Source organism: Harpia harpyja, chromosome W (genome assembly GCF_026419915.1).
Source record: "Harpia harpyja isolate bHarHar1 chromosome W, bHarHar1 primary haplotype, whole genome shotgun sequence".
Taxonomy (NCBI): Eukaryota; Metazoa; Chordata; class Aves; order Accipitriformes; family Accipitridae; genus Harpia; species Harpia harpyja.
The window spans coordinates 32,693,086-32,717,165 of NC_068968.1; the positions used below are offsets into that span (position 1 = coordinate 32,693,086).

The window sequence follows — 24,080 nt, forward strand, 5'->3', positions numbered from 1 at the left end:
ATAGCAGCCACCTTTCAGCCACAAATGCATGGGTAGAATTTTGTGTATGCATCTATGTATCTTTGTTAATATAATTGTCTTTGGCTTATCATGAGAACTCAGGATTGAAATAACTTTAGAATAAGTTTAAATGTTGGCCAAGTATAGTATTAATTGAGGCTTTCTGTCTTTTCCCCTAGTGATCTTTCATCTGATATTAATAGATTTGAGATAAGTCTTAGTAACAAAACAAAGAAAAGTAAAGATCCAGATATATGTAAGTATTTTTCTGTAAAAGATGCGTATATATTGCAACAATGGATAGAATTTTCATTGCTCGTCAAACACTGTCACAAGAGGATTAAGTATATTCTGTGATTGCTATACAGCTTTATTGGTATGTTTTGGATGTCTGTTACTGACTCTGCATTAATGTTTTTACAATAAGAACCTGCATGTTTTTTAGTAGTAAAATGCACAGTAATCCAATCCTGTGTATCTGATGGCTTTTCTAGCTCTATTCCAGTATACCTATTATGTTATGCTGTGACCATGTTTACCAAAAAAAAAAAAAAGAGGAAAGAGAAGCTGTCAGAATTTATCTGCTCCATAAAATGTTACATTCCACTAAGTTAATTAATTTCTTTAATCTGTTTTAAGCCCAACTGTGTGGAATTTCTTTTGTCCTTTTCAGGTTTTTTTGTTGGTTCCAGTGAGAAAGAGGGAGGAAAGGTAGTACTTTCCTCACTTAAAAATAAATAAATAAAAATCCAACTTGACAGTCTGTAGAACAAAATTTGCTTCAGTCCTGTGTCATCCTGTTTCCCCCCCCATTCTCTCTCATCTGTGTTCCCAAGAATTTACTTTCCTCCTGTTAAGTATACAGCTTCTTCAGCTGTTTTGTTTTTATTTTTCTATTCCAGCGAACTACTAGCAAGATGGTAAGACTTATCAGCTTTCCAAAAAAAAAAAAAAAACCCAAACCAAAAAAACCCCAAACAAACCCAAACCAAAAACCCTCCCCAGAAAACCCACACCTGGATTCTGAGCCACACAATGTGGTTTTTTGGCTTTCAGGGTATTTTGTTTCCCACCATACTTGTAACTTCAGCCCTTTGCCTCCTCTCTGTTACCTGCAGTGCAGACACCCTCCTGCCCAAGATTTGTTCAAGTACTTTTCTGTTGTGTTCACACCTGTCCCAAAGCCTGGTACAGTATTTATAATCTGTTGCTGTTGGCTTTGGTTTGCATGTATTGTGTTACTGGCCTGTTATGTTTGCCTCAGTGTCAATTTCTTTCTCTTTTTTTCCTCTTAAGGAAAAGATTTGTAGGGAAACCTTGACCAAAGTAGAAGAATTACTTCTAAGACTGAATGCTCTTGCGGAACCTAATTCAATTTCAAAACTCTTGCCCTTTCCTCTGACTAGAAAAGTTTCTGCATAGCAGAAGTGTCATGATTTAACCCCAGTCATCAACTAAGCACCACGCAGATGCTCACTCACTTCTCCCCCCACCCAGTGGGATGGGGGAGAGAATCAGGAAGAAAAGTAAAACTCGTGGGTTGAGATAAGAACGGTTTAATAGAACAGAAAAGAAGAAACTAATAATGATAATGATAACACTAATAAAATGACAATAGTAATAATAAAAGGACTGGAATATACAAGTGATGCACAATGCAATTGCTCACCACCTGCCGATCAACACCCAGTTAGTCCCCGAGCGGCGATCCCCCCACCCCCACTCCCCCATTTATATACTAGATGTGATGTCACATGGTATGGAATACCCCGTTGGCCACTTTGGGTCAGCTGCCCTGGCTGTGTCCTGTGCCAACTTCTTGTGCCCCTCCAGCTTTCTTGCTGGCTGGGCATGAGAAGCTGAAAAATCCTTGACTTTAGACTAAACATTACTCAGCAACAACTGAAAACATCAGTGTTATCAACATTCTTCTCATACCTAACTCAAAAACATAGCACTGTACCAGCTACTAGGAAGACAATTAACTCTATCCCAGCTGAAACCAGGACAAGAAGGACAAATGTATTTCATTTGACAAAAAAAAGGACTTTCTAATTGCAGTTGTGGCCTTGTTCTTGCACAGTCCTTCTATTAATTTGAGCCAGAAAATTCTTTATCTGGGCCAAAGCTTTGGTTAGTAAAAGAACCTTTCAAAGGATAATTCATGAATGGAATACTTTGGTAAATTCTTTTAAAGTGTTTTTGTAGTTTCCTTCTTGCTGTCCAGATTAAGGAGACTGGTATATTTAGATGTATCCAACTGGTGGAAGGTTATAGATTGTTTCCTTATCTATGTCAAGAGGATTGGCAATGTTTCTTGATTATGGTTAGGTAGACTCTTAGAGCATAACCTACCAGTCCTTTCATTTTGGTGTAAGGATTAGACCATATTAACTTGAATTAACAAGCATCTCTGCCTAGATCCTCATCCCTATTAAATATTTTAAGTATATGGGGGGAAAATTGAGCTAAAAGATACCTTATCCAACTTGCCTGTGTGCGGTATTGCCTAAACCCTTAACCTCTCCAAAAGCAAGAAAATGGGTTGGTTACCTTTCTGAACATTTCTCCTTTGTAGCCACAGTTATTAAACATGGGTTGCTCTGAAGTGGGAGTAATGCGAGGTTCATCTTCCCAGCTAACCCATTAAGTTAACTTTCCTGCTTGTTTTTCCTGTCATAAAGCAGATTGAGGACCCAAAAATCTAGTATTGGTTTCACTGCTTTTTCTTCCATTGTAACACACAAAACTAAATACCAAAATGATACAAGTATGAGGGCTATTTTTTTCAGTATTTGTGATGGGTTGACCTTGGCTGGCTGTCAGGTGCCCATCAAGACCCTCTCTCACTCCCCCTCCTCAGTGGGACAGGAGGAGAAAATAAGATTAAAAACTCGTGGGTCAAGATAAAGGCAGCTTAATAAAGAAAAGCAAAGGCTGCACGTGGAAGCAAAGGAAAACAAAAAGATTTATTCTCTACTTCCCATCAGCAAGCGATGTCCAGCCACTTCCTGGGAAGTAGGGCCTCAGTGTGCATAGTGGTTGCTTTGGAAGACAAACACCTTAATAACAAATGCCCCCCCCCTCCTCCTTTCTCTTAGCTTTTCTTGCTGAGCATGACATCATATGGTATGGAATATCCCTTTGGTCAGTTTGGGTCAGCTGTCCTGGCTATGTCCCCTCCCAACCTTTTGCCCACCCCCAGCCTGCTGGCCTTTGAGAAGTGGGGTTGGAGAGACAGCCTTGATGCTGTGGGAGCACTGCTCAGCAGTAGCCAAAACAGGTTTGTTATCAACACCTTTCTAGCTACAAATACAGAGCACAGCACTATGAGGGCTGCTATGGGGAAAGTTAACTCCATCCCAGCCAGACCCAATACAAGTATTTAAAAATATTTCTTTATTTTTCAAGTCTTTCACTTTGAAATTTGCCTATTATGAGCATTCATTCCATTATTATTTTTGTATTTTTGCTTTTAAAAGGTATTTCAAATATTCAGAAATTATACTAAACACTTTAGCATCAGTTCTACTTGTTTTCTTTGTTTCTCTAACAGTTTGTTAATAATTTATTCAAATAAATATATAAATATGGCTTGGAAAAAACCCACAAAACCTCTGGAATATATTGTTAGATTTCATCTGTTGCTGCTGAAAATTGGGATGCTCAAATTTGATCAGACAGTTAAATCAGTAAATGCCTTAGGGCAGTTCCACATAGGGTTCAGCTGGAATGGAAGTTCTGGTTTGGTTTTGCACCAGGATAGTTGGTTAATTTCAGATTAATTCACGTTGAAAAAGAAAATGTTTTTATACTAGAGGCAGTCACCTCATGCAGTCAAGTCTGTAGAGCAAAATCATAGAATCATAGAATGGTTTGGGTTGGAAGGGACCTTAAAGATCATCTAGTTCCAACTCCCCTGCCATGGGCAGGGATACCTTCCACTAGATCAGTTTGCTCAAACCCTCGTCGAACCTGGCCTTGAACACTTCCAGGGAGGGGGTATCCACAACTTCTCTGGGCAACCTGTTCCAGTGTTTCACCACCTCACAGTAAAGAATTTCTTCCTAATATCTAATTGTCGTGGTTTAACCCCAGCCGGTAACTAAGCACCACACAGCTGCTCGCTCACTCCCCCCACCCAGTGGGATGGGGGAGAGCATGGGAAAAAAAAGTCAAACTTGTGGGTTGAGATAAGAATAGTTTAATAGAACAGAAAAGAAGAAACTAATAATGATAATAATGAAACTAATAATGATAATAATAACAATAATAAAATTACAATAATAATAATAAAAGGATTGGAATATACAAAACAGGTGATGCACAATGCAGTTGCTCACCACTCGCCGACCGATGCCCAGTTAGTTCCCAAGCAGCGATCCCTCCCAAGCCAACTCCCTGCAGTTTATATACTGGGCATGATGTCACATGGTATGGAATACCCCTTTGGCCAGTTTGGGTCAGCTGCCCTGGCTGTGTCCCCTCCTAACTTCTTGTGCCCCTCCAGCCTTCTCGCTGGCTGGGCATGAGAAGCTGAAAATTCCTTGACTTAGTCTAAACACTACTTAGCAACAACTGAAAACATCAGTGTGTTATCAACATTCTTCTCATACTGAACCCAAGACATAACACTATACCAGCTACTAGAAAGAAAATTAACTCTATCCCAGCCAAAATCAGGATGCTAATCTAAATCTGCCCTCTACCATCTAAGAGATAATCTGACAATATATTTGTTGGCACAAATTTTGATTGTTTTTATTAATACTCTTTTGTTGAAACAAGATGATGTGCTGAAAACAAACTTTTTTTTATTCAATGCTAGCACTGTTTTGCTGGAGATAACCTACTTAACAATGCTTTTTTCCTAAAGTGTTTATGCGTTGCCAATTAAGCCGATTACAGAAAGGACATGCAACAGATGAGTGGTTTCAACTCAGTTCCCATATACCACTGAAGGGTATTGAGCCAGGATCTTTGCGTGTTCGAGCAAGATATTCTATGGAGAAGATCATGCCAGAAGAGGAGTACAGTGAGTTTAAAGAGGTATTTAGTTCGTTTCCTTAGTTTTTCAAAATTCACTTTCTCTGTTGTTTGAGAGAGATTTCAATAACACTAGTAGACATCACTAAGTAGTATTTGTAGTGACTGTCGTGTTAGGACAAGTTTCTGAACATTATTCTGGTTTTCTTTCAGCTCATACTCCAGAAAGAGATGCATGTGGTCTATGCCTTATCACATGTTTGTGGACAAGATAGAACATTGTTGGCTGGCATTTTATTGAAGATTTTTCTTCATGAAAAGCTTGAGTCACTATTGTTACGAGCACTAAATGACAGGGAAATAAGCATGGAAGGTACTGTACTAATTACACTAACATTTACTGAAACTCTGGTGAGGGAAGGGCTCCCATGTCTTCATTTCCATCTCCTCCCTTAATTACATCATATATCAAACTGTGAACACAGCATATTTTTTCCTCTGCTTTTTGTTGTCTCTTTTTCCCAATTTTTCACTTTATTTTTTTCAGATGAAGCTACTACTTTGTTTCGTGCCACCACTTTAGCAAGTACGCTTATGGAGCAATATATGAAAGCCACAGCAACACGTTTTGTTCACCATGCACTGAAAGACAGTATATTAAAGATAATGGAGAGCAAGCAGTCCTGTGAGGTGATACCTTGAACTATGTTTTTTTTTAAATTTTGATTTGTTGAAATTACGATCTACTGGTTGTTTGCTTTGGAAGCATTTATTAATCCTTCAGAAATAATTTCAGTACTGGAACTGAACTGATTATGAGTTTTTTCTAAATGTTAGCTTGAACAATCTTCATAGCATCACTTTTAAATAATTTTTTTAACTCAAATTTCTTTAAATTGTGTATTTAGTCTTTAGCAATTGTAAGTTCTTTTGTAGCAGTTACTGAATGGCCTACCCTAAATAACTTGTGTTAAGCTCCGGATATACTAGAAGTCAATGTCTGAACTTAGTTTCATTTTAAAACTCCCTTACATTAACTGCTTGTGTTAGATCCTATCTTTATTTCTAAAACGACCCTCCTAACTACTGTTTCACTTGAACTTAATTATGGAAGGGGGGGGGGGGGGCGGGCGGGCGGTGTCCTCAGAAGACTGGAATAAAAGATATGAAAATATATGTAGTTAAAAAAAGATGGGTAGTTATGGATAGTGTTAAATGTTTGTGCTGTTAAAAGCATAGTGCACTAGAACTTAAAAACATTGCTTTTTCACATTAGTTTCCTGGCTAGCCCTTGAAGCAGATTTGTAAGTTCTGTACAAGTCTGAGATTTGTACAGCAGTAGAATATTTAATTTATTTTGAAATAGTATTCAGTGTGTAATGTTATCAAATTATATATGTAGTTCTATTCAACACAAGAGACTTAGTCTTTTTCCCTTTTGGTTTTAGTTAAATCCCTCAAAATTAGAAAAAAATGAAGATGTAAACATTAATTTGGCACATCTACTCAGTATACTTTCAGAATTGGTGGAGAAAATATTCATGGCTGCAGAGATACTGCCTCCGTAAGTTTGCACTCTTCTGTTCAAATTTGTACTTGAAAATTCCTGTTTGTGATATTTATATTGCACCATAAAATGGTGTTCTTATTGGTTTATCTTATACTAATCAGTCCTAAGACTATTTTCTTTAGGGCTGTTATATGTACAGAGAAAAAAAACCAACACTTGAATGAATTGTGCTTTTTACACATGTGGTAGGTTAACCCTGGCTGGATGCCAGGTGCCCAGCAAGCTGCTCTATCATTCCCCCTCCTCAGCTGGACAGGGGGGAGAAAATATAACAAAAAGCTCATGGGTTGAGATAAGGACAGGGAGAGATCATTCGCCAATTACCATCATGGGCAAAACAGACTTGACTTGGGGAAATTAATTTCATTTATTGCTAATCCAAACAGAGTAGGGTAAGGAGAAATAAAACCAAATCTTAAAACACCTTCCCCCCACCCCTCCCTTCTTCCCAGGCTCAACTTCACTCCTGATTTTCTCTACCTCCTCCCCTCCAAGGAGTACGGGGAATGGGGGTTGCGGTCAGTTCATCTGTCGTGGAGTAACCCCAGCCAGCAACTAAGCACCACGCAGCCGCTCGCTCACTCCCCCCACCCAGTGGGATGGGGGAGAGAATCAGGAAGAAAAGTAAAACTCATGGGTTGAGATAAGAACAGTTTAATAGAAGAGAAAGGAAGAAAATAATAATGATGACAATAATGCTAATAAAAGGATTGGAATATACAAAACAAGTGATGCACAATGCAGTTGCTCACCACTCTCCAACCGATGCACAGTTAGTTCCCAAGCAGCGATCCCTCCCAGGCCAACTCCCTGCAGTTTATATACTGGGCATGATGTCACATGGTATGGAATACCCCTGTTGGCCAGTTTGGGTCAGCTGCCCTGGCTGTGTCCCCTCCCAACTTCTTGTGCCCCTCCAGCCTTCTTGCTGGCTGGGCATGAGAAGCTCAAAAATCCTTGACTTGTTGCTAAGTAATGTTTAAACTAACTGAAAACATCAGTGTGTTATCAACATTCTTCTCATACTGAACCCAAGACATAACACTATACCAGCTACTAGAAAGAAAATTAACTCTATCCCAGCCGAAACCAGGACACCTCCTTTGGGCGCACCCACTTGCTCCAGCGTGGGGTCCTCCACGGGCTGCAGGTGGATATCTGCTCCACCGTAGGCCTCCATGGGCTGCAGGGGAATCTCTGCTCTGGTGCCTGGAGCACCTCCTCCCACTCCTTCAATGACCTTGCTGTCTGCAGAGTTGTTTCTCTCACATATTCTCACTCCTCTCTTCCGGCTGCTGTTGCACAGCAGTTTTTTCCCCTTCTTAAATATTTTATCACAGAGGTGCTACCACTGTTGCTGATTGGCTCAGCCTTGGCCAGCAGCGCGTCTGTCTTGGAGCCAGGTGGCATTGGCTCTATTGGACATAGGGGAAGCTTCTAACAGCTTCTCACAGAAGCTACCCCTGTAGCCTCCCCGCTACCAAAACCTTGCCACACAAACCCAATAGAGCACAAAAGCTTTTGGCTAGCACACGTGCTTTTCTTTGAGGGAGAAGCTACTACATCCAAGGGGTTAGGGAAAGAAGAAAAAAATTAAAATATCAGTATATTATCTCCACAAAGAGGTAGAGGACAGTACTAGTTAGCAGACAATTGTATATATTGAATTTGGTTACTAGTTCTTTCCAGTCCTCCTACTCTGAAAAAGAGATGTAATAATTAACAGCATTAAAAATACAAATGGGCGGTAGTAGAAAGACACCCTGCTGTGATTACTTCTGTCTATCAGGGAAATGCACAGGTTATTCTTTTCGTTTTTTTAAAAAAAGCTAAAATAACTTGTTTAGACTGAAACCATTGAATAAAAAGTGTGTAGCGCTAACAGTTTTCTTTCACTTTTTTATCATTAGCTCTTAATGTAAGCAAAATGCTGAATTTTGCATTGTGTACTGGGTCTGGCTGGGATGGAGTTAATTTTCTTCATAGTAGCTGGTATGGTGCTGTGTTTTGGATTTGTGACTAAAACAGCCTTGACAGCACAGTGGTATTTTGGCTACTGCTGAGCAGTGTTTGCACGGTGTGGAGGTTTCCTTTTTTTGTCCTCCTTTTTGTCACTCAGCTGCTGCCTGCTGTTCCCTCCCACAAAAAAAAGGTGAGTAGGCTGGGGGTGCACAATAGTTGGGAGGGCATGCAAACAGGACAGCTGACCCCAACTGACCAAAGGGATATTCCATACCATATGATGTCATGCTCAGCAATAAAACTGCAGGGAAAGGAGGAAGGGGGGTGTTCAGGGTTATGGCATTTCTTGTCCCAAGTAACCGTTACACATGATGGAGCCCTGCTTTCCTGGAGATGGCTGAACACCTGCCTGCCGATAGGAAGTCGTGAATGAATTCCTTATTTTGCTTTGCTTGCATGCACAGGTTCACTTCACCTATTAAACTGTCTTTATGTCGGCCCATGAGTTTTTCTTGCTTTTTCCCTTCTGATTCTCTCCCCTATCCTGCTGAGGGGGAGTAAGTAAGCGACTGGGTGGGGGCTTAGCTGCTGGCTGGGGTCAACCCACCACAATCCTTTCTGATGCCCAGTGTGGGGCTTGAGAGGTTCTAGATAACAACAGATTTAATCTGATTGTGCTAGACTACATCTATAGTTGTTATAGCTGTTTAGTTATTACTTGGCAAGTTGTTACTTGCTCTTGCTGTTCACAATGTTGACTTGTTTGTTCTCGATACTGGTTTATTTGTTCCATCATCTGCTCCATGGCATGCTCCATCTCTTGCTCTACCTCAAACTCTACAGCTTGTTAATGGCTGCTTTCGGCTTTTGCAGTTTGCTGTGCTGTTTATCACTTTGTTGTCTTTTGCCTGGGAGAGCTATGTGTTTTAGGGTGGTTTCAAGGATTCCCAAGAAGGCGAACACACACACACTGACTATAAGGGAAAAAGCAAGCATTTATTAACTACAGACATGCGTTATGCTAAGGGTATCTTGTAAAGCAGATTAACATACCGAGCCGAGGACCATGAGGAAGATGGACCATCCATACATTCTTGTGCCGTCTTGCGCCGCGAGCTCAGCCCAGCAATCAGTAGGTGCCAGCTTTACGTGGGCGTCCCCACGGAGGCAACGGTGGCCTTGCCATACACCAGCCCGATGCTCTTCGGGAAATCCCGGTATTTATACATTTGCAGAGGAACGGGTTTTGGCACACGTGGCCAGCGGATGCCAAAACGCGCCTCGGTTGCAACATAGGGAGCCTATGACGCACGTGCTCGCTGGCCAGGCACGCTGCACGCGCCATAGCCATCCTGTCTATTGGTTCATGGGCTTTGTACACGCGGCATATTGTCATAATCCAGCAGTCACGCACCAACCATGCTCACAGCTGTACTGTGCAACAGCCTGCTGCGCGTCCTCCCCCAGTATTGCTCAGCTCTCTTATCTCCGTGGTCAGCATTCCAAGCAACGGGCAAAAACCCATCCATTTTCTGTGCTGACTGCGTTTTTCTTGGCTATCTACTTCTCCCCCAGTGTTCATCCACGGACCAAAATCCCATCTTTTAACCCCTCCGTATACATGCCACCGCGTGGTCCGTGGATGGAACACGAAGATATTCTACCATTCTTACGATATGTTGTTGTAGCAGAGTATCCATCATTTGTCATATTAGTTGAATAATACAGGGGACAAAACACGATACATAAAAATACAAGACATACAAGAGCAAAACCTAAGATGAGTTGTCGTAGCCATGGCCACCCCCATGTCCACCCCGCAAAGGGGTTCCAACCTGTTTGCATGACAAGTTGGTGACTTAACGTTTGTAGCTCCTGTATTTGTGTATGAACAGATGTGGAGTGGTCGCTCAAGTTCATGCAACAGAGTCCATCAAAGTCTTGGCAGCCATGTCCATGAGCAAGTAATAGAAAGTCGATTGCAGCTCTATTTGGTAAGGTTGCATGTCTAATACTATCTACATCTAACAGTAAATCAGATAATGCTACTCCAATCTGCATTCAGGGACCCCAGAATTTGTGATTCCCGGGGTGGCAATGAGGGTGAATGCCCGATCCGTGGAAACCAGGCATTCCAATCCATCGAGTCTATGGCCTGCTGCACAGGGGTCTCCGTCAATAGGTTCTTAAAGTTCGTCGATGCCAGCGGAACCCCTATTAAACATGTGGAAAAGGGATTGTTCGGTGTTGCTGTACTGAGGCATAAGGAATCTTGTCCGGTCACGTTAGCCAGGGTCATCCAGACGTTTTCTTTGGGTTGTGGTGGTATCCATGACTATGTCCATCTGTGAACACAAGAGGGGAGGGAAAACATAGCCCATACCCTACTCCCGTCACGTTAGGTGCTGTGCTGGCGCGCGCTGCCATGCAGATTCTCCCTGCACCACAATAGTTACAGCTTGCGAGTCATCAGCGGCTATAACTTCAGCCGCAACCGGTTGTCCTAACGGGGGCCGATACCATACCCACGCCCCAGCGAACCACCGCGTGGTCTCTGTAGTTGGTGGTGCATTCAGGACATGATATACCAAAACCCATGGGGCAGTAGGTAGGATCACTGCCCGCGAGGAGGTGTTTTTGATTCCAGATATGAGTGGTCTTTTTCCAGATTCCTGAGTTGGATTCAGTAACACAAGGCCCCGGGCCAAGAGCCCTGGGGTCAAGCACAATAAACATAGACAGTTACCAGAGGCTGGATACAGCATGACGTCGGTACGGAACCAGTGCATCTCTTGGCTAGCCATGGTTATATCTGTAGTACTTTGTACGGCATATCTGCCGCCTTGGGGTGTAGCCATGAAGGCCGTCCCTTGTAGGACGGATATTCCTGGATTTGCAACCTTTGTGGTTCTGATCTGCCCTTGCTTCATGTGTAGGATGGGGGTCGAGCTCTGGCCAATGATACAGTTATTCAAGATGCGTACTGCTTCAGTTAGATGGTCTACCCACCCAGTGAACGTACCACCCCCCAAGCGCTTCAGCTGCTCTTTCAATAATCCATTAGTGCGCTCTACTAATCCCGCCCCCTGGGGGTGGTAAGGGAGATGCCATGTCCATGTAACTCCTCGGTCACTGGCCCACTGTGCTACTGTGGTGTTTTTGAAATGCGTCCCATTGTCAGATTGGATCTCTACAGGGGTACCATAATAGAGCTCTATCATTTCTAAGCATTTAATTATGGTATGTGCATTACTATAGTGGCTGGGAACTGCTACTACTACTCCCGAATATGTGTCCACAGCTACGCAGATATAGCGCTGTCGCCTATGTTCCCGCAAAGGTCCAATATAGTCAATCTGCCACACTTCGCCTCCAGTTGTGCCCCGCCGTGTGCGCCCTACTAAATAAGGATGTCTTTTTAGCAGTTGGCAAGTTTCACATTGAGCAATACATGTTTGAACATCTTTTACTGAAAGTTGTATACCCCGGGCCTTAGCCCATGCTGTGGTGGCGTCCCTTCCTCCATGACCAGCCTTCTCATGGGCCCACTGTGCCAACGCGGCGTTACTCTGTTCCTCTAGCTTTACTGATTGAATCTTTGTGAGGGCATCGGCTTGTGCATTCCCCAAATGTGTCTCAGATTGTTCTTTCGTGTGTGCGTCCACATGAAATATGTGGACATCCCTGTCCTGGAGGATAGCCCAAATATGCTCCCAGCAACTTTTTTTTTTTTTTTTCCTTCTTAAATATGTTATCACAGAGGCACTTCCACTATCGCTGATTGGCTCTGCCTTGGCTGGCGGTGGGTCTGTCTTAGAGCTGGCTGGTATTGGCTCTGTTGGACACAGGGGAAACTTCCAGCAGCTTCTCACAGAAGTCTTTCTGTAACCCCCCCACTACCAAAACCTTGCCACACAAAGCCAATACATTCCACCCCTCGCCTCTGTGCATCACATATTTAAGAATTATCATTAAAATCTACATTCATCACACAAAATCGTCACAGTTTTCACAAACTTCACTCACATCAACAAAGAAGAATTCTCCACATCATAATCAAAATAATATCATCACCACACTGACAAAAAGTGGACAATTTACGCACAATCCACCCCTCATCCCTTCACCACAATTACAACAACAAAAATTCCCTACTTGTCATGCAGCTCTTCACTCTCTAGCTGCGTTCGGTCCATGTTTTGCCTGTTACCTCTCACAGTTACTATCCTTATCTTGAATTCCTCACATTCCCGGGCTTCAGCACTAAAAAAGACTGTGGAGGGTTGACCCTGGCTGGATGCCAGGTGTGCACCAAAGCTGTTCTATCACTCCCCCCTCCTCAGGTGGACAGGGGAGAGAAAATATAACAAAGGGTTCATGAGTCGAGATAAGGACAGGAGAGATCACTCACCAATTACTGTCACAGGCAAAACAGACTCAACTTGGGGAGAATTAACTCTATTTATTACCAGTCAACCAGAGTAGGGTAATGAGAAATAAAACCAAATCTCAGAACACCTTTCCTCCAACCCTCCCCTCTTCCCGGGCACAACTTCACTCCCGGATTCTCTACCTACCCCTCCCCAGCGGCGCAGGGGGACGGGGAATGGGGTTTATGGTTGGTTTGTTGTTGTACGACTGTAGTCGCTTTAAGCTCCTGCAACTGATTCTCCAGCTGCTCAACTTTTGCTTCCAGTTTCAAGCAACAAGGACTCCGTCCTGCGGTAGACCTTGTTATCGGATTTCTCTCTAATCCTTCATGCAGAGACCCTCCCATTCACTCCCTCCGCAACTGAGTGGCGCAACCAACGGATAGCTATCGACTCCACTATCCGCGTCCCACCCACTTGTGTCTGTGTGCCTCCTTCTTTACGGGAATCCCATCCTCGTCGCCAATTATGGTTTAGGGTGGTTTCGAGGATTCCCGAGAAGGCAAACATACACACACTGACTATAAGGGAAAAAGCAAGCATTTATTAACTACAGACGTGCATTATGCTAAGGGTATCTTGTAAAGCAGATTAACATACCGAGCTGAGGAAGATGGACCATCCGTACATTCTTGTGCCGTCTTGTGCCGCGAGCTCAGCCCAGCAATCGGTAGGTGCCAGCTTTACGTGGGCGTCCCCACGGAGGCAACGGTGGCCTTGCCATACACCAGCCCGATGCTCTTCGGGAAATCCCGGTATTTATACATTTGCAGAGGAACGGGTTTTGGCACACGTGGCCAGCGGATGCCAAAACGCACCTCGGTTGCAACATAGGGAGCCTATGACGCACGCGCTCGCTGGCCAGGCACACTGCATGCGCCATAGCCATCCTGTCTATTGGTTCATGGGCTTTGTACACGCGGCATATTGTCATAATCCAGCAGTCACGCACCAACCATGCTCACAGCTGTACTGTGCAACAGCCTACTCTGCGTCCTCCCCCAGTATTGCTCAGCTCTCTTATCTCCGTGGTCAGCGTTCCAAGCAACGGGCAAAAACCCATCCGTTTTCTGTGCTGACTGCGTTTTTCTTGGCTATCTACTTCTCCCCCAGTGTTCATCCACGGACCAAAATTCCATCTTTTAACCCCTCCGTATACACTATGGTAAAAGCACTGGCCTTGAGCCTAATCTGGCGTTTCTGCCATGCATTGCTGTTGTCCCGATACTCTGGGAACCAACTCTGAGAGACAATTAACAATTACACCTTTTTCCTCTTCTTCTCTGGGAGCCATTTTGTGGGGGAAATGAAGAATGGCACCTCCTCCTCCTTCTCCTCAGGGGTAGATGTTTTCTGCCTTGTTACAATGGCTCTTCAGTTTCTGGAATATCCTTGTGTAACCAGAATGCTTATATTGGTATGTGTCGTGAATCTAATTCCGGCTTTTCAAAAGGGTAACCGACTAATTTGGAATGCCACTCAGGGATGTGTCCTGAGGCACATGGGTCATGGGTGGCAAGGTGTATGGGAGAACTTGGGCAGGTACCTAGAGCATTCCCCCCCTGCAGTGGTGTGGGACTTGAATCCTGAACAGGCATGGAATGCTATTCAAGTGACAGAACACTGAAGAAATGATGCCTTGCCTATATCAGACAAACAGCTTCTAGCACTGCGCTGGGGCCTGGCCTATGCCTACTGAACCTCTGTTCAGGATTTGAAGGGCTCAAGAGGGTCTCTGGATCTGAGGACATACAAATGGACACTGTAGCTAAGCCAGAGACCCAACCCTCAACTATAACAGTCGTTCCTATAGTCAAGAAGAAACAATGGAAGCAGAGGTCCACTTGTTTAGTAAGGGAGGAAGAAACTCCTCCTGAGGGGAGAGCAGGAAGAAGAATCAGAAGAGGCAGCCTGTTCTGCAGCAGAGCAGTCACAAGAACAGGGGAGGGAAGAGACTGAAATCATAAATGAGTTGGAAATCACCCGGTCCCTATCCTTGAGCGAGCTGTGAGATACGTGGAAAGATTATGGCCACCAGCCAGATGAGCAAATTATCACCTGCTTGCTCCAATGCTGGGATATTGGGGCCAACAGTCAGGAATTAGAAGGTAGGGAAGACCGGCAGCTGGGATCCCTAGCAAGGGACTGTGGAATCAACAAAGGGACTGAAAGAGGGGCAACAATCCACACCCTCTGGAAGTGGCTCCTGTCGAGCGTGAAGGCAAGGTATCCCCTCAAGGAAGGTCTTGTAAACTACCGAGGCAAGTGGACCATGACTGAGGAAGGTATTCAGTATCTGAGGGAATTAGTGGTGGTGGAGGTGACCTACAGCAACCTGGACAATAACCAGGCCTCCAAAGATCCAGATAAAGTCCAGTATTTGCGGTCCACGTGGCGGAAGTTTGTATGGAACACACCGACATACGCCAGCACCCTGGTGATAATGGACTGGACAGACATCAAGGCACCAACTGTGGAAAAACTGGCCTGCCAGCTCTGGTGCTCTGAAGAGAATCTCTCTTCCTCCCTGACCCTACAGGGCAGTGGAGAAACCGTCCCAACAGTTCCAGCAACTTGAAGAGAATATCTCTTTCTCCTTATGTCGCGAATGAGATTTTGTTGCATGGCTTTGGTTTAGCAACAATTTAGGATTTATTAATATTTTTGAGATAGATCACAAGATTAGGTTGTATAATTTTAACAGTACTTAATCATCAGCCAATTTAACAGAGTGATTCGATGGAATTTGTTACAATCGAATTTGTGACTTAGTTAAAGATTCGAAAATGGCAAGGATCACCCGAAACTTACAGCAGGGTTGCACACACAGCTGGAGGTTAAATCAAATCACACACACACAGAGAAAACATTGCTGAACCACACACAGGCAGATAGTTCCGAACCAAACTGCAAATGCACGTGCACAGATACAACAGTTCTGAACCAAATTTTACCCCCCCTACACACACACAGAGGTTAAGCTATGATTAAAATTTCCCTTTCGTGAGTTTCATGAATTACTCACTTTTATGTGCCAACATTCATCAACAGACGGTCAGTAAACCTCGCGAAATCAGGCCTTTAAGTCCTCGCGAAATCAGGCCTTTAAGTCCTCACGAAATCGTCAACGAACGATCTTTCAATCCTTGCGAAATCTACCCTGAGAGGCATCCCAGCTCAGGGGGAAGATACTGGGTCACACAGCCTGCTGTGGTCCTTGGAGAGCTAAAAAGGTCTCACCTTGGATCGCTATTTATAGGGTCTCCAGATGATTTGCTTTGGTCATTATTTTACATTTTGGCCACAATTCGTGCTGAGTCATTCTGATACACCATTCAGGCAGCAGATGGTCCAGGTGTGGCCAGGGGTTGCCTGACGCCCATAAGTCTCTGCACTTGCAACCAACATAACAGCACAATGGGAGTTTTTCCAAAGCATGCATAGCTTATCCTGAAATATCAGGTGGTCCTGTGTGAGAGACTGAAAGAGTTAATGTCTCAAACATTGTGGTGGGGCAAGTTCTGCATAACTAGGAACTCTGCATAACAACAAACCCAGGGCAGGTGAGAAGTCAGTTAGCAACAGGGCGTGGAGGGCATGCTGGAGGGTGCGCAGCTCCACGCATGACAGCTAATTAGCATAATGAGTTCGAGTGCCTGCCTGAAGGAGGGGCAAGGAGATTATAAAAGGGCACAAATTGAAGCCCCATGCACGTGCGCCCTCCAGAACTGGACCTCTAGACTGGCTGGACCAACGCTGGAAATCTTTCTCTTTTCTCTTCTCTCTCTCTCTTTTTTTTTCTATAACCCCTACACCTCATCCCTTTAGACATAAACCGTTGACCAAGTCTGGGACTAGGAGTGGATCTAGCCACCCCTAGGCTCCTCTCTGAGAAGGAGTCTAGAAAGCAAGGGGGTCCACTCTGAACCTCGTGACTCAATGGGACGTCTCTCCTTATTGTCTTCCCTGAACTGATCCCCAAATAAGCAAGGCTTGTAGTATACGTTTGGTGATGTATGGTTAGCACGTGTTACACAGTTTACTGATGTAGTTTCATGCCAATTCTTGTTGTGAGCAAATAAAAGTTGAGTTCTGTGAGTTAAAGGATCCCTGGTATCGTTTCACCTTATTCTTGACCTGGGAATCCACGAACCTGAGTCGTCATCCTGAGAAATTGGGACCTGACATCCTGATGTACCATTCAGGCAGCAGATGGTCCAGGTGTGGCCAGGGGGGTGCCTGACACCCAGAAGTCGCTGCACTTGTAATCAAGATAACAGCACAATGGGAGGTTTTCCCAAAGCATGCATGGCTTATCCTGAGATCTCAGAGTGGCCTGGGGGGCTGCACCACCACACCTTACCCCTATAGTCTGGTGTCTCAGCTATCAGGAGTGCTGTATGAAATCAGCCTTTCTCTGCTCAAGGGAAAGGGAACTGTGGGTGCACGCCATGTGCCACCCTGTGGTTCTAGCTCTGCAACCACAGGGAAGACATGAGGAAGTGGGGCGTTGCACCTACCCCAAACCTAGAAGACCACATACATGAACTGCAAGGAAAAACAGCAGCCAAAAAAGCTCCATCCAGAGAAGACTACTGGTCTGGTTGCTGTTGAGCAGTTCCCCAGACACAGTAGAAGGGCTGATCCTCCTGCTGATCCTGATGAAGGGACTTCTGGTTTGCAATTACAGGAGTTGGGTAATGAACGTTCCAACCAAGAAGAGAGGGGTCCTTCCTCTGGCCAGGCAGAGGAAAGGGACAACCAGGTTTATTGCACTGTGTGGATTCGATGGCCTGGCACATCAGACCCATGGGAGTATAAGGCTTTGGTGGACACGGGTGCATAGTGTACTTTAATGCCATTAAGGTCCAAGGGGGTGGAACCCATCTGGATTTCTGGAGTGACAAGGGGATCCCAACAGTTGTCTGTGTTCAAGGCCAAGGTGAGCCTTACAGCAGACAAGTGGCAGAAGCATCCTATTGTGATACCTGGAGGCTCCATGTATCCTTGGCATAGACTGTTTCAGGAGAGGGTACTTCAAGGACCCAAAAGGGTACTGGTGCGCCTTTGGTGTAGCTGCCGTGGATGCAGAGAAGATGAAACAGTTGTCTACCTTGCACGGCCTCTTGCAGGACCCTTCTGTTGTGGTGTTGCTGTGCATTGAAGAACAGCAGGTGCCAACTTCTACCATGACATTGAACCAGTGGCAATATCACACCAACCAAGACTCCCTGGTTCCCCTCCATGAGCTGATTCTTCAATTGGAGAGCCAAGGAGTGATCAGAAGACTCAATCACCCTTGAATAGTTCTATATGGCCAGCGCGAAAGTCTAATGGGGAGTGGAGACTAACAGTGGACTATCGTGGCCTGAATGAAGTCACGCCACTGCTGAGTGCTGCTGTACTAGACATGGAGGAACTCCAGTATGAATTGGAGTCGAAGTGACTGGTACAGATAAGTCCATGCTAGAGCAGGTACACCCCTGTGAAGGGACTGTGGCCTGTAGATAAGTCCATACCAGAGCAGGTATATCCCCAAAGGGACTGCAACCCATGGAGGATCCATGCTGGAGCAGGGGCAAGGGATGGAGTTCATTGCAATGTTAAACTCTATAGTCTGGTCCAAAAGGACCAGGGGTGGAGATTGTAATGGATATATGTTTAAACTGTTGTAACCCATGATTTGAGTCGTATGCTATAAGAAGTACTATAACAGGAACCACCCGAACTAACGGTGGATGAGCTTTGCAAGAAGCCAGGCAAGTGCATTAGTGACCCAACCTGAGCTGGCTTTGGTGCCCAATAACTCCACGCAACACACCACCTCTCCTGTCCGGAGTGACCACCATAACAGATGGAGCCCAAGTCACAGACTAAATGAACGCTTCATACGGGGGCCCATAGACTAAGGGAATGATATATGTGTATATATCAAAGGACGGGAATGGGGTTGGTGGTTGATGAGGATGTACTGGATAGTGTAGAACCCGAGCATGACGTAAATGGTATTAAATAACAGGTGGAGATTGTACTGGGTTTGGATGAGATGGAGTTAATTTTCTTCATAGCAGCCTCAATGGTGCTGTGTTTTAGATTTGTGACTAAAACAATGTTGATAACACACCCATGTTTTGGCTGAACAGTGTTTGCACAGTATTTCATGGTTGTTTTTTCTCTCCCCATTCTGTACCCCTCCCAGCAAGTAGGCTGGAGGTGAGCAAGAAGTTGGGAGGGAGCACAGCTGGGACAGCTGACCCCAACTGACCAAAGGGATACTCCATACCATATGATGTCATGTTCAGCAATAAAACTGTGGGGAAAGAAGGAGGAAGGGGGGACATTTGGAGTGATGGCATTTGTCTTCCCAAGTAACCATTATGCGTGATGGAGCCCTGCTTTCCTGGAGATGGCTCAACACCTGCCTGCCAATGAGTAGTGAATGAATTCCTTGTTTTGCTTTGCTTGCATGCGCAGCTTTTGCTTTACCTATTAAACTGTCTTTATGTCGGCCCATGAGTTTTTCTAGCTTTTGCCCTTCTGATGGTCTCCCCTATCCTGCTGAGGGGAAGTGAGCAAGTGACTGGGTGGTGGCTTAGCTGCTGGCTGGGGTCAATCTACCACAGAATGGCACAGTAGCACAGAAGTTTCTTTTGTGTCAGTGATAGCAAGGTTAGCGTTAAAAGCTTCATTCTTTTAAATATATGGTGCATCTCTTAACATTTTCTGAAATACAGCAGAGTGCTCCAATTTTTTGATAGGAGAGGACTATTGCTTAACTACTTCTAAACACCTAACCTGTATTTATGGATACACAAATTGTTATTCATTCAGATAAAAAATGGAAAAAACCCAAGAAAAAAAGCTACCAAGCCATATTTTTTTTCATTTTTTAAAAGGAAACACTACCTAAGAAATAGGAAAAAAAGTATTATAAAACATTTAATGCACATATGAATAATCAGAATTTTATCTGCACAAATAGAATAGTGTATTAGTCAAGGACTTTCTTTGCCATTTGTAAATGGACTGTCATAGGAGATTTTAAATTAATTTAAAGCTTATGTCTGAATTATAAACCTAGCGTTGATAATAGTTCTGCATTAAGCAGGAGGTTGGACTAGATCCTTTCTGACCAGCTTTTTTTATTCAGTGAAGTGTTGTGGTTTAACCCCAGCCAGCAACTAAGCACCACGCAGCTGCTCGCTCACTCCCCCCCACACAGTGGGATGGGGGAGAGAATCAGGAAGAAAAGTAAAACTCCTGGGTTGAGATAAGAACAGTTTAATAGGACAGAAAGGAAGAAACTAATAATGATAATAATAACAGTAATAAAATGACAATAATAATAATAGGATTGGGATATACAAAACAAGTGATGCACAATGCAATTGCTCACCACTCGCTGACTGATGCCCAGTTAGTTCCTGAGCAGCGATCCCCCCCAGGCCAACTCCCTGCAGTTTATATACTGGGCATGATGTCACATGGTATGGAATACCCTGTTGGCCAGTTTGGGTCAGCTGTCCTGGCTGTGTCCCCTCCCAACTTCCTGTGCCCCTCCAGCCTTCTTGCTGGCTGGGCATGAGAAGCTGAAAAATCCTTGACTTGGTATAAACACTGCTTAGCAACAACTGAAAACATCAGTGTGTTATCAACATTCTTCTCATACTGAACCCAAGACATAACACTATACCAGCTACTAGAAAGAAAATTAACTCTATCCCAGCTGAAACCAGGACAATATCCACCCCTTATTCTATACCAATTACGTCTTGCTCAGGTCCCATACTTTCCAATGCATCCTAATTAATCACCATCACCTTTTCTGTCCTTTGAGAGATATATATTGACGTGCGGAAAACAGACTCCACAATCAGTGAGATTGTAAAGTAGGTATGTTCATTCAGCGCTGGGCGGCACGGGGGGTAGTCCCACCAAAGTCGTGCGCACCCGACTCGGCAGTTTGTCTCAAGTTTATACAGTCAAGTGTTACATTTCACAATACGCCTATACATATGCATGACCTATCCCCGCTTCATATTAAAATTAGCTCCGAGAGGTCATTTCCATAGTCTCCTCTCAACTGCGCTTGCGCAGTGCCTCTTTATGGTGGTCGTCTGGTGGTCGCAGAGATGAAGATAGATGACTCCTCTTCGTCACCGCTAGTAACCTTTTTTCTTGCGCAGGCTCAGTGGTTTCTTGGTATTCACCCAAGCCGCAAGACCAGTCTTAGCTGGCTCTTGGGGCCTGCTCCTGCTTCTTATCAGGAACTGTCTCTGCCTCATTGGCTGGTTATTGGGACCAGCTCTTCTTATCAAAGACTGTCTCTGCCTCAGCTAATTTCAACAATGTAAGCGCTAAACATCATCCTTCATCCCCCCTTATTATGTCTACTGAGATTCTCTTGACTCCCCTTGTCTCTCTCTCTCTCTCTATATATATATGCACACAGATATTCCCTTGGTCTATGGGCCATCCCTATAAAATGTCCGTTCAGTTCATTTAGTCCATGACTTTGGGCTCCATCTGTCATAACAGTCTTTCTGGGCAGGAGGGATGGCACGAAGTCCTCTCAGTCGGCAGAGTAGGATCGGGCTTTAGTGTGGTGTGGCGAGCGGGCGACATTGGGCGCAGCAGGAGGATGGTGTGTAGTGTTGGATTGTTGCATGCTGAAGGCAGTTCTGGTCCCATCACTACTGCGCTTTGCTCAGTTTTATCACAGTTCATTCTTGCTTGATCTAAGTGATTCTTACTGTAATACTATTGATATAGCATATAACAATTAGAGTAATGATAGCATACAGTAGCAGGGTTATATAGCAATTAACATCATACAAGTTAATTCATTAGCTATTGTCACCTAAAATTAAATCCCCTTGAGGCACACATCGGACTTCCCCATCCTTTCGCATCACCCGCCAAGTGCACCCAGGCCCTTGAGCAAAAGCAATCCCACAAATGGGTTTGCCTTTGCCTGAGGCAGGAGTAACCCAGACTGTCTTCCCTAGCATATTTTTTATGTGTACTACAGGGACTTTATCCCCTTCTACAGCATGTAAAAGTTCTGACTGGGCAGGGCCACCCCGATTGGCAGATCCTCTGGTGTTGACTAACCAGGTGGCTTTTGCTAAATGTGTATCCCAATGTTTGAAGGTTCCACCCCCCATTGCTCTCAATGTAGTCTTTAACAGTCCATTGTATCGCTCAATTTTCCCGGAGGCTGGTGCATGATAGGGGATATGGTACACCCACTCAACGCCATGCTCTTTGGCCCAGGTGTCTATGAGGTTGTTTCAGAAATGAGTCCCGTTGTCTGACTCAATTCGTTCTGGGGTGCCATGTCGCCACAAGACCTGCTTTTCAAGGCCCAGGATAGTGTTCCGGGCAGTGGCATGGGGCACAGGATATGTTTCCAGCCATCCGGTGGTTGCTTCCACCGTTGTAAGCACATGCCACTTGCCTTGGTGGGTTTGTGGGAGTGTGATATAGTCAATCTGCCAGGCCTCCCCATATTTATATTTCATCCATTGCCCTCCATACCACAGGGGCTTTAACTGCTTGGCTTGCTTAATTGCAGCACATGTTTCACATTCATGGATAACCTGTGCGATAGTGTCCATGGTCAAGTCCATCCCTTGATCACGAGCCCATCTATATGTTGCATCTCTTCCCTGATGACCTGAGGTGTCATGGGCCCACCAAGCCATAAATAGCTCACCCTTATGTTGCCAGTCCAGGTCCACCTGAGCCACTTCAATCTTGGCAGCCTGATCCACCTATTGGTTGTTTTGATGTTATTCAGTGGCCCAACTCTTGGGTTTGTGAGCATGTACGTGACGTACTTCTACAACAAGACGGGATGCAATATCTTGCCACAGTGCGGCAGCCCAGATGGGTTTACCTCTGCGCTGCCAGTTGCTCTGCTTCCATTGCTGTAGCCACCCCCACAGGGCATTTGCCACCATCCATGAGTCAGTATAGAGATAGAGCACTGGCCACTTCTCTCTTTCAGCAATGTCTAACGCTAGCTGGATGGCTTTCACCTCTGCAAATTGACTCGATTCACCTTCTCCTTCAGCAGTTTCTGTGACTTGTCGTATAGGACTCCATACAGCAGCCTTCCACCTCCGATGCTTTCCCACAATGCGACAGGATCCGTCAGCGAACAGGGCATATTGCCTCTCATTTTCTGGCAGTTTATTATACAGTGGGGCCTCTTCAGCACGCGTCACCTCCTCCTCTGGCAACATTCCAAAATATTTGCCTTCTGGCCAGTCCGTGATCACTTCCAAAATTCCTGGGCGACTGGGGTTTCCTATGCGAGCCCGTTGTGTGATCAGTGCGACCCACTCACTGCATGTGGCATCAGTTGCATGATGTGTAGAGGAGACTTTCCCTTTGAACATCCAGCACTGGCAGTCGGGGTGCTAAGAGGAGCTGTGTTTCAGTACCAACCACTTCTGAGGCAGCTCGAACTCCTTCATATGCTGCCAATATCTCTTTTTCAGTTGGAGTATAGCAAGCCTCAGATCCTCTGTATCCCCGACTGCAAAACCCCAGGGGTCGGCCTCGGGTCTCCCCTGGTGCTTTCTGCCAGAGGCTCCAGGTAGGTAGGGCCATTCTCCCCGGCTGCGGTATAGAGCACATTTTTAACATCTTGTCCTGCCCGGACTGGTCCAAGGGTTACTGCATGAACAATCTCCCGTTTAATTTCTTCAAAGGCTTGTTGTTGCTCAGGGCCCCATTTAAAATCATTCTTCTTCCGGGTCACTTGATAGAGAGGGCTTACAATCAGACTGTAATTTGGAATATGCATTCTCCAAAAACCCACAACGCCTAAGAAAGCTTGTGTTTCCTTTTTACTAGTCGGTGGAGACATAGCTGCTATTTTGTTGATCACGTCCATTGGGATCTGACGATGTCCATCTTGCCATTTTATTCCTAGAAACTGGATCTCCTGTGCAGGTCCCTTGACCTTACTTTCTTTTATGGCAAAACCGGCTTTCAGAAGGATTTGGATTATTTTCTTCCCTTTCTCAAAGACTTCTTCTGCCGTGTTGCCCCATACGATGATGTCATCAATGTATTGCAGGTGTTCTGGAGCTTCACCTTTTTCCAGTGCAGCCTGGATC

General features: G+C 44.7%; 1 protein-coding gene across 8 annotated transcripts in view; it reads left to right on the plus strand.

Moving 5' to 3' along the window:
- LOC128136192 (ras GTPase-activating protein 1) overlaps positions 1–24,080 on the plus strand; it is a 143,774-nt gene that overhangs the window by 100,688 nt on the left and 19,006 nt on the right. For 6 of the 8 annotated variants that reach the window (XM_052775373.1, XM_052775374.1, XM_052775380.1 and 3 more), the window contains 5 exons: positions 180–256; positions 4,877–5,049; positions 5,200–5,359; positions 5,534–5,676; positions 6,435–6,550. In XM_052775373.1, coding sequence (XP_052631333.1) covers positions 180–256; positions 4,877–5,049; positions 5,200–5,359; positions 5,534–5,676; positions 6,435–6,550 — 669 coding nt within the window. Of the gene's footprint in view, positions 1–179; positions 257–4,876; positions 5,050–5,199; positions 5,360–5,533; positions 5,677–6,434; positions 6,551–14,238; positions 14,366–24,080 lie in introns of all 8 variants that reach the window. The other 2 variants (XR_008233283.1, XM_052775376.1) reach the window with 2 other exon arrangements.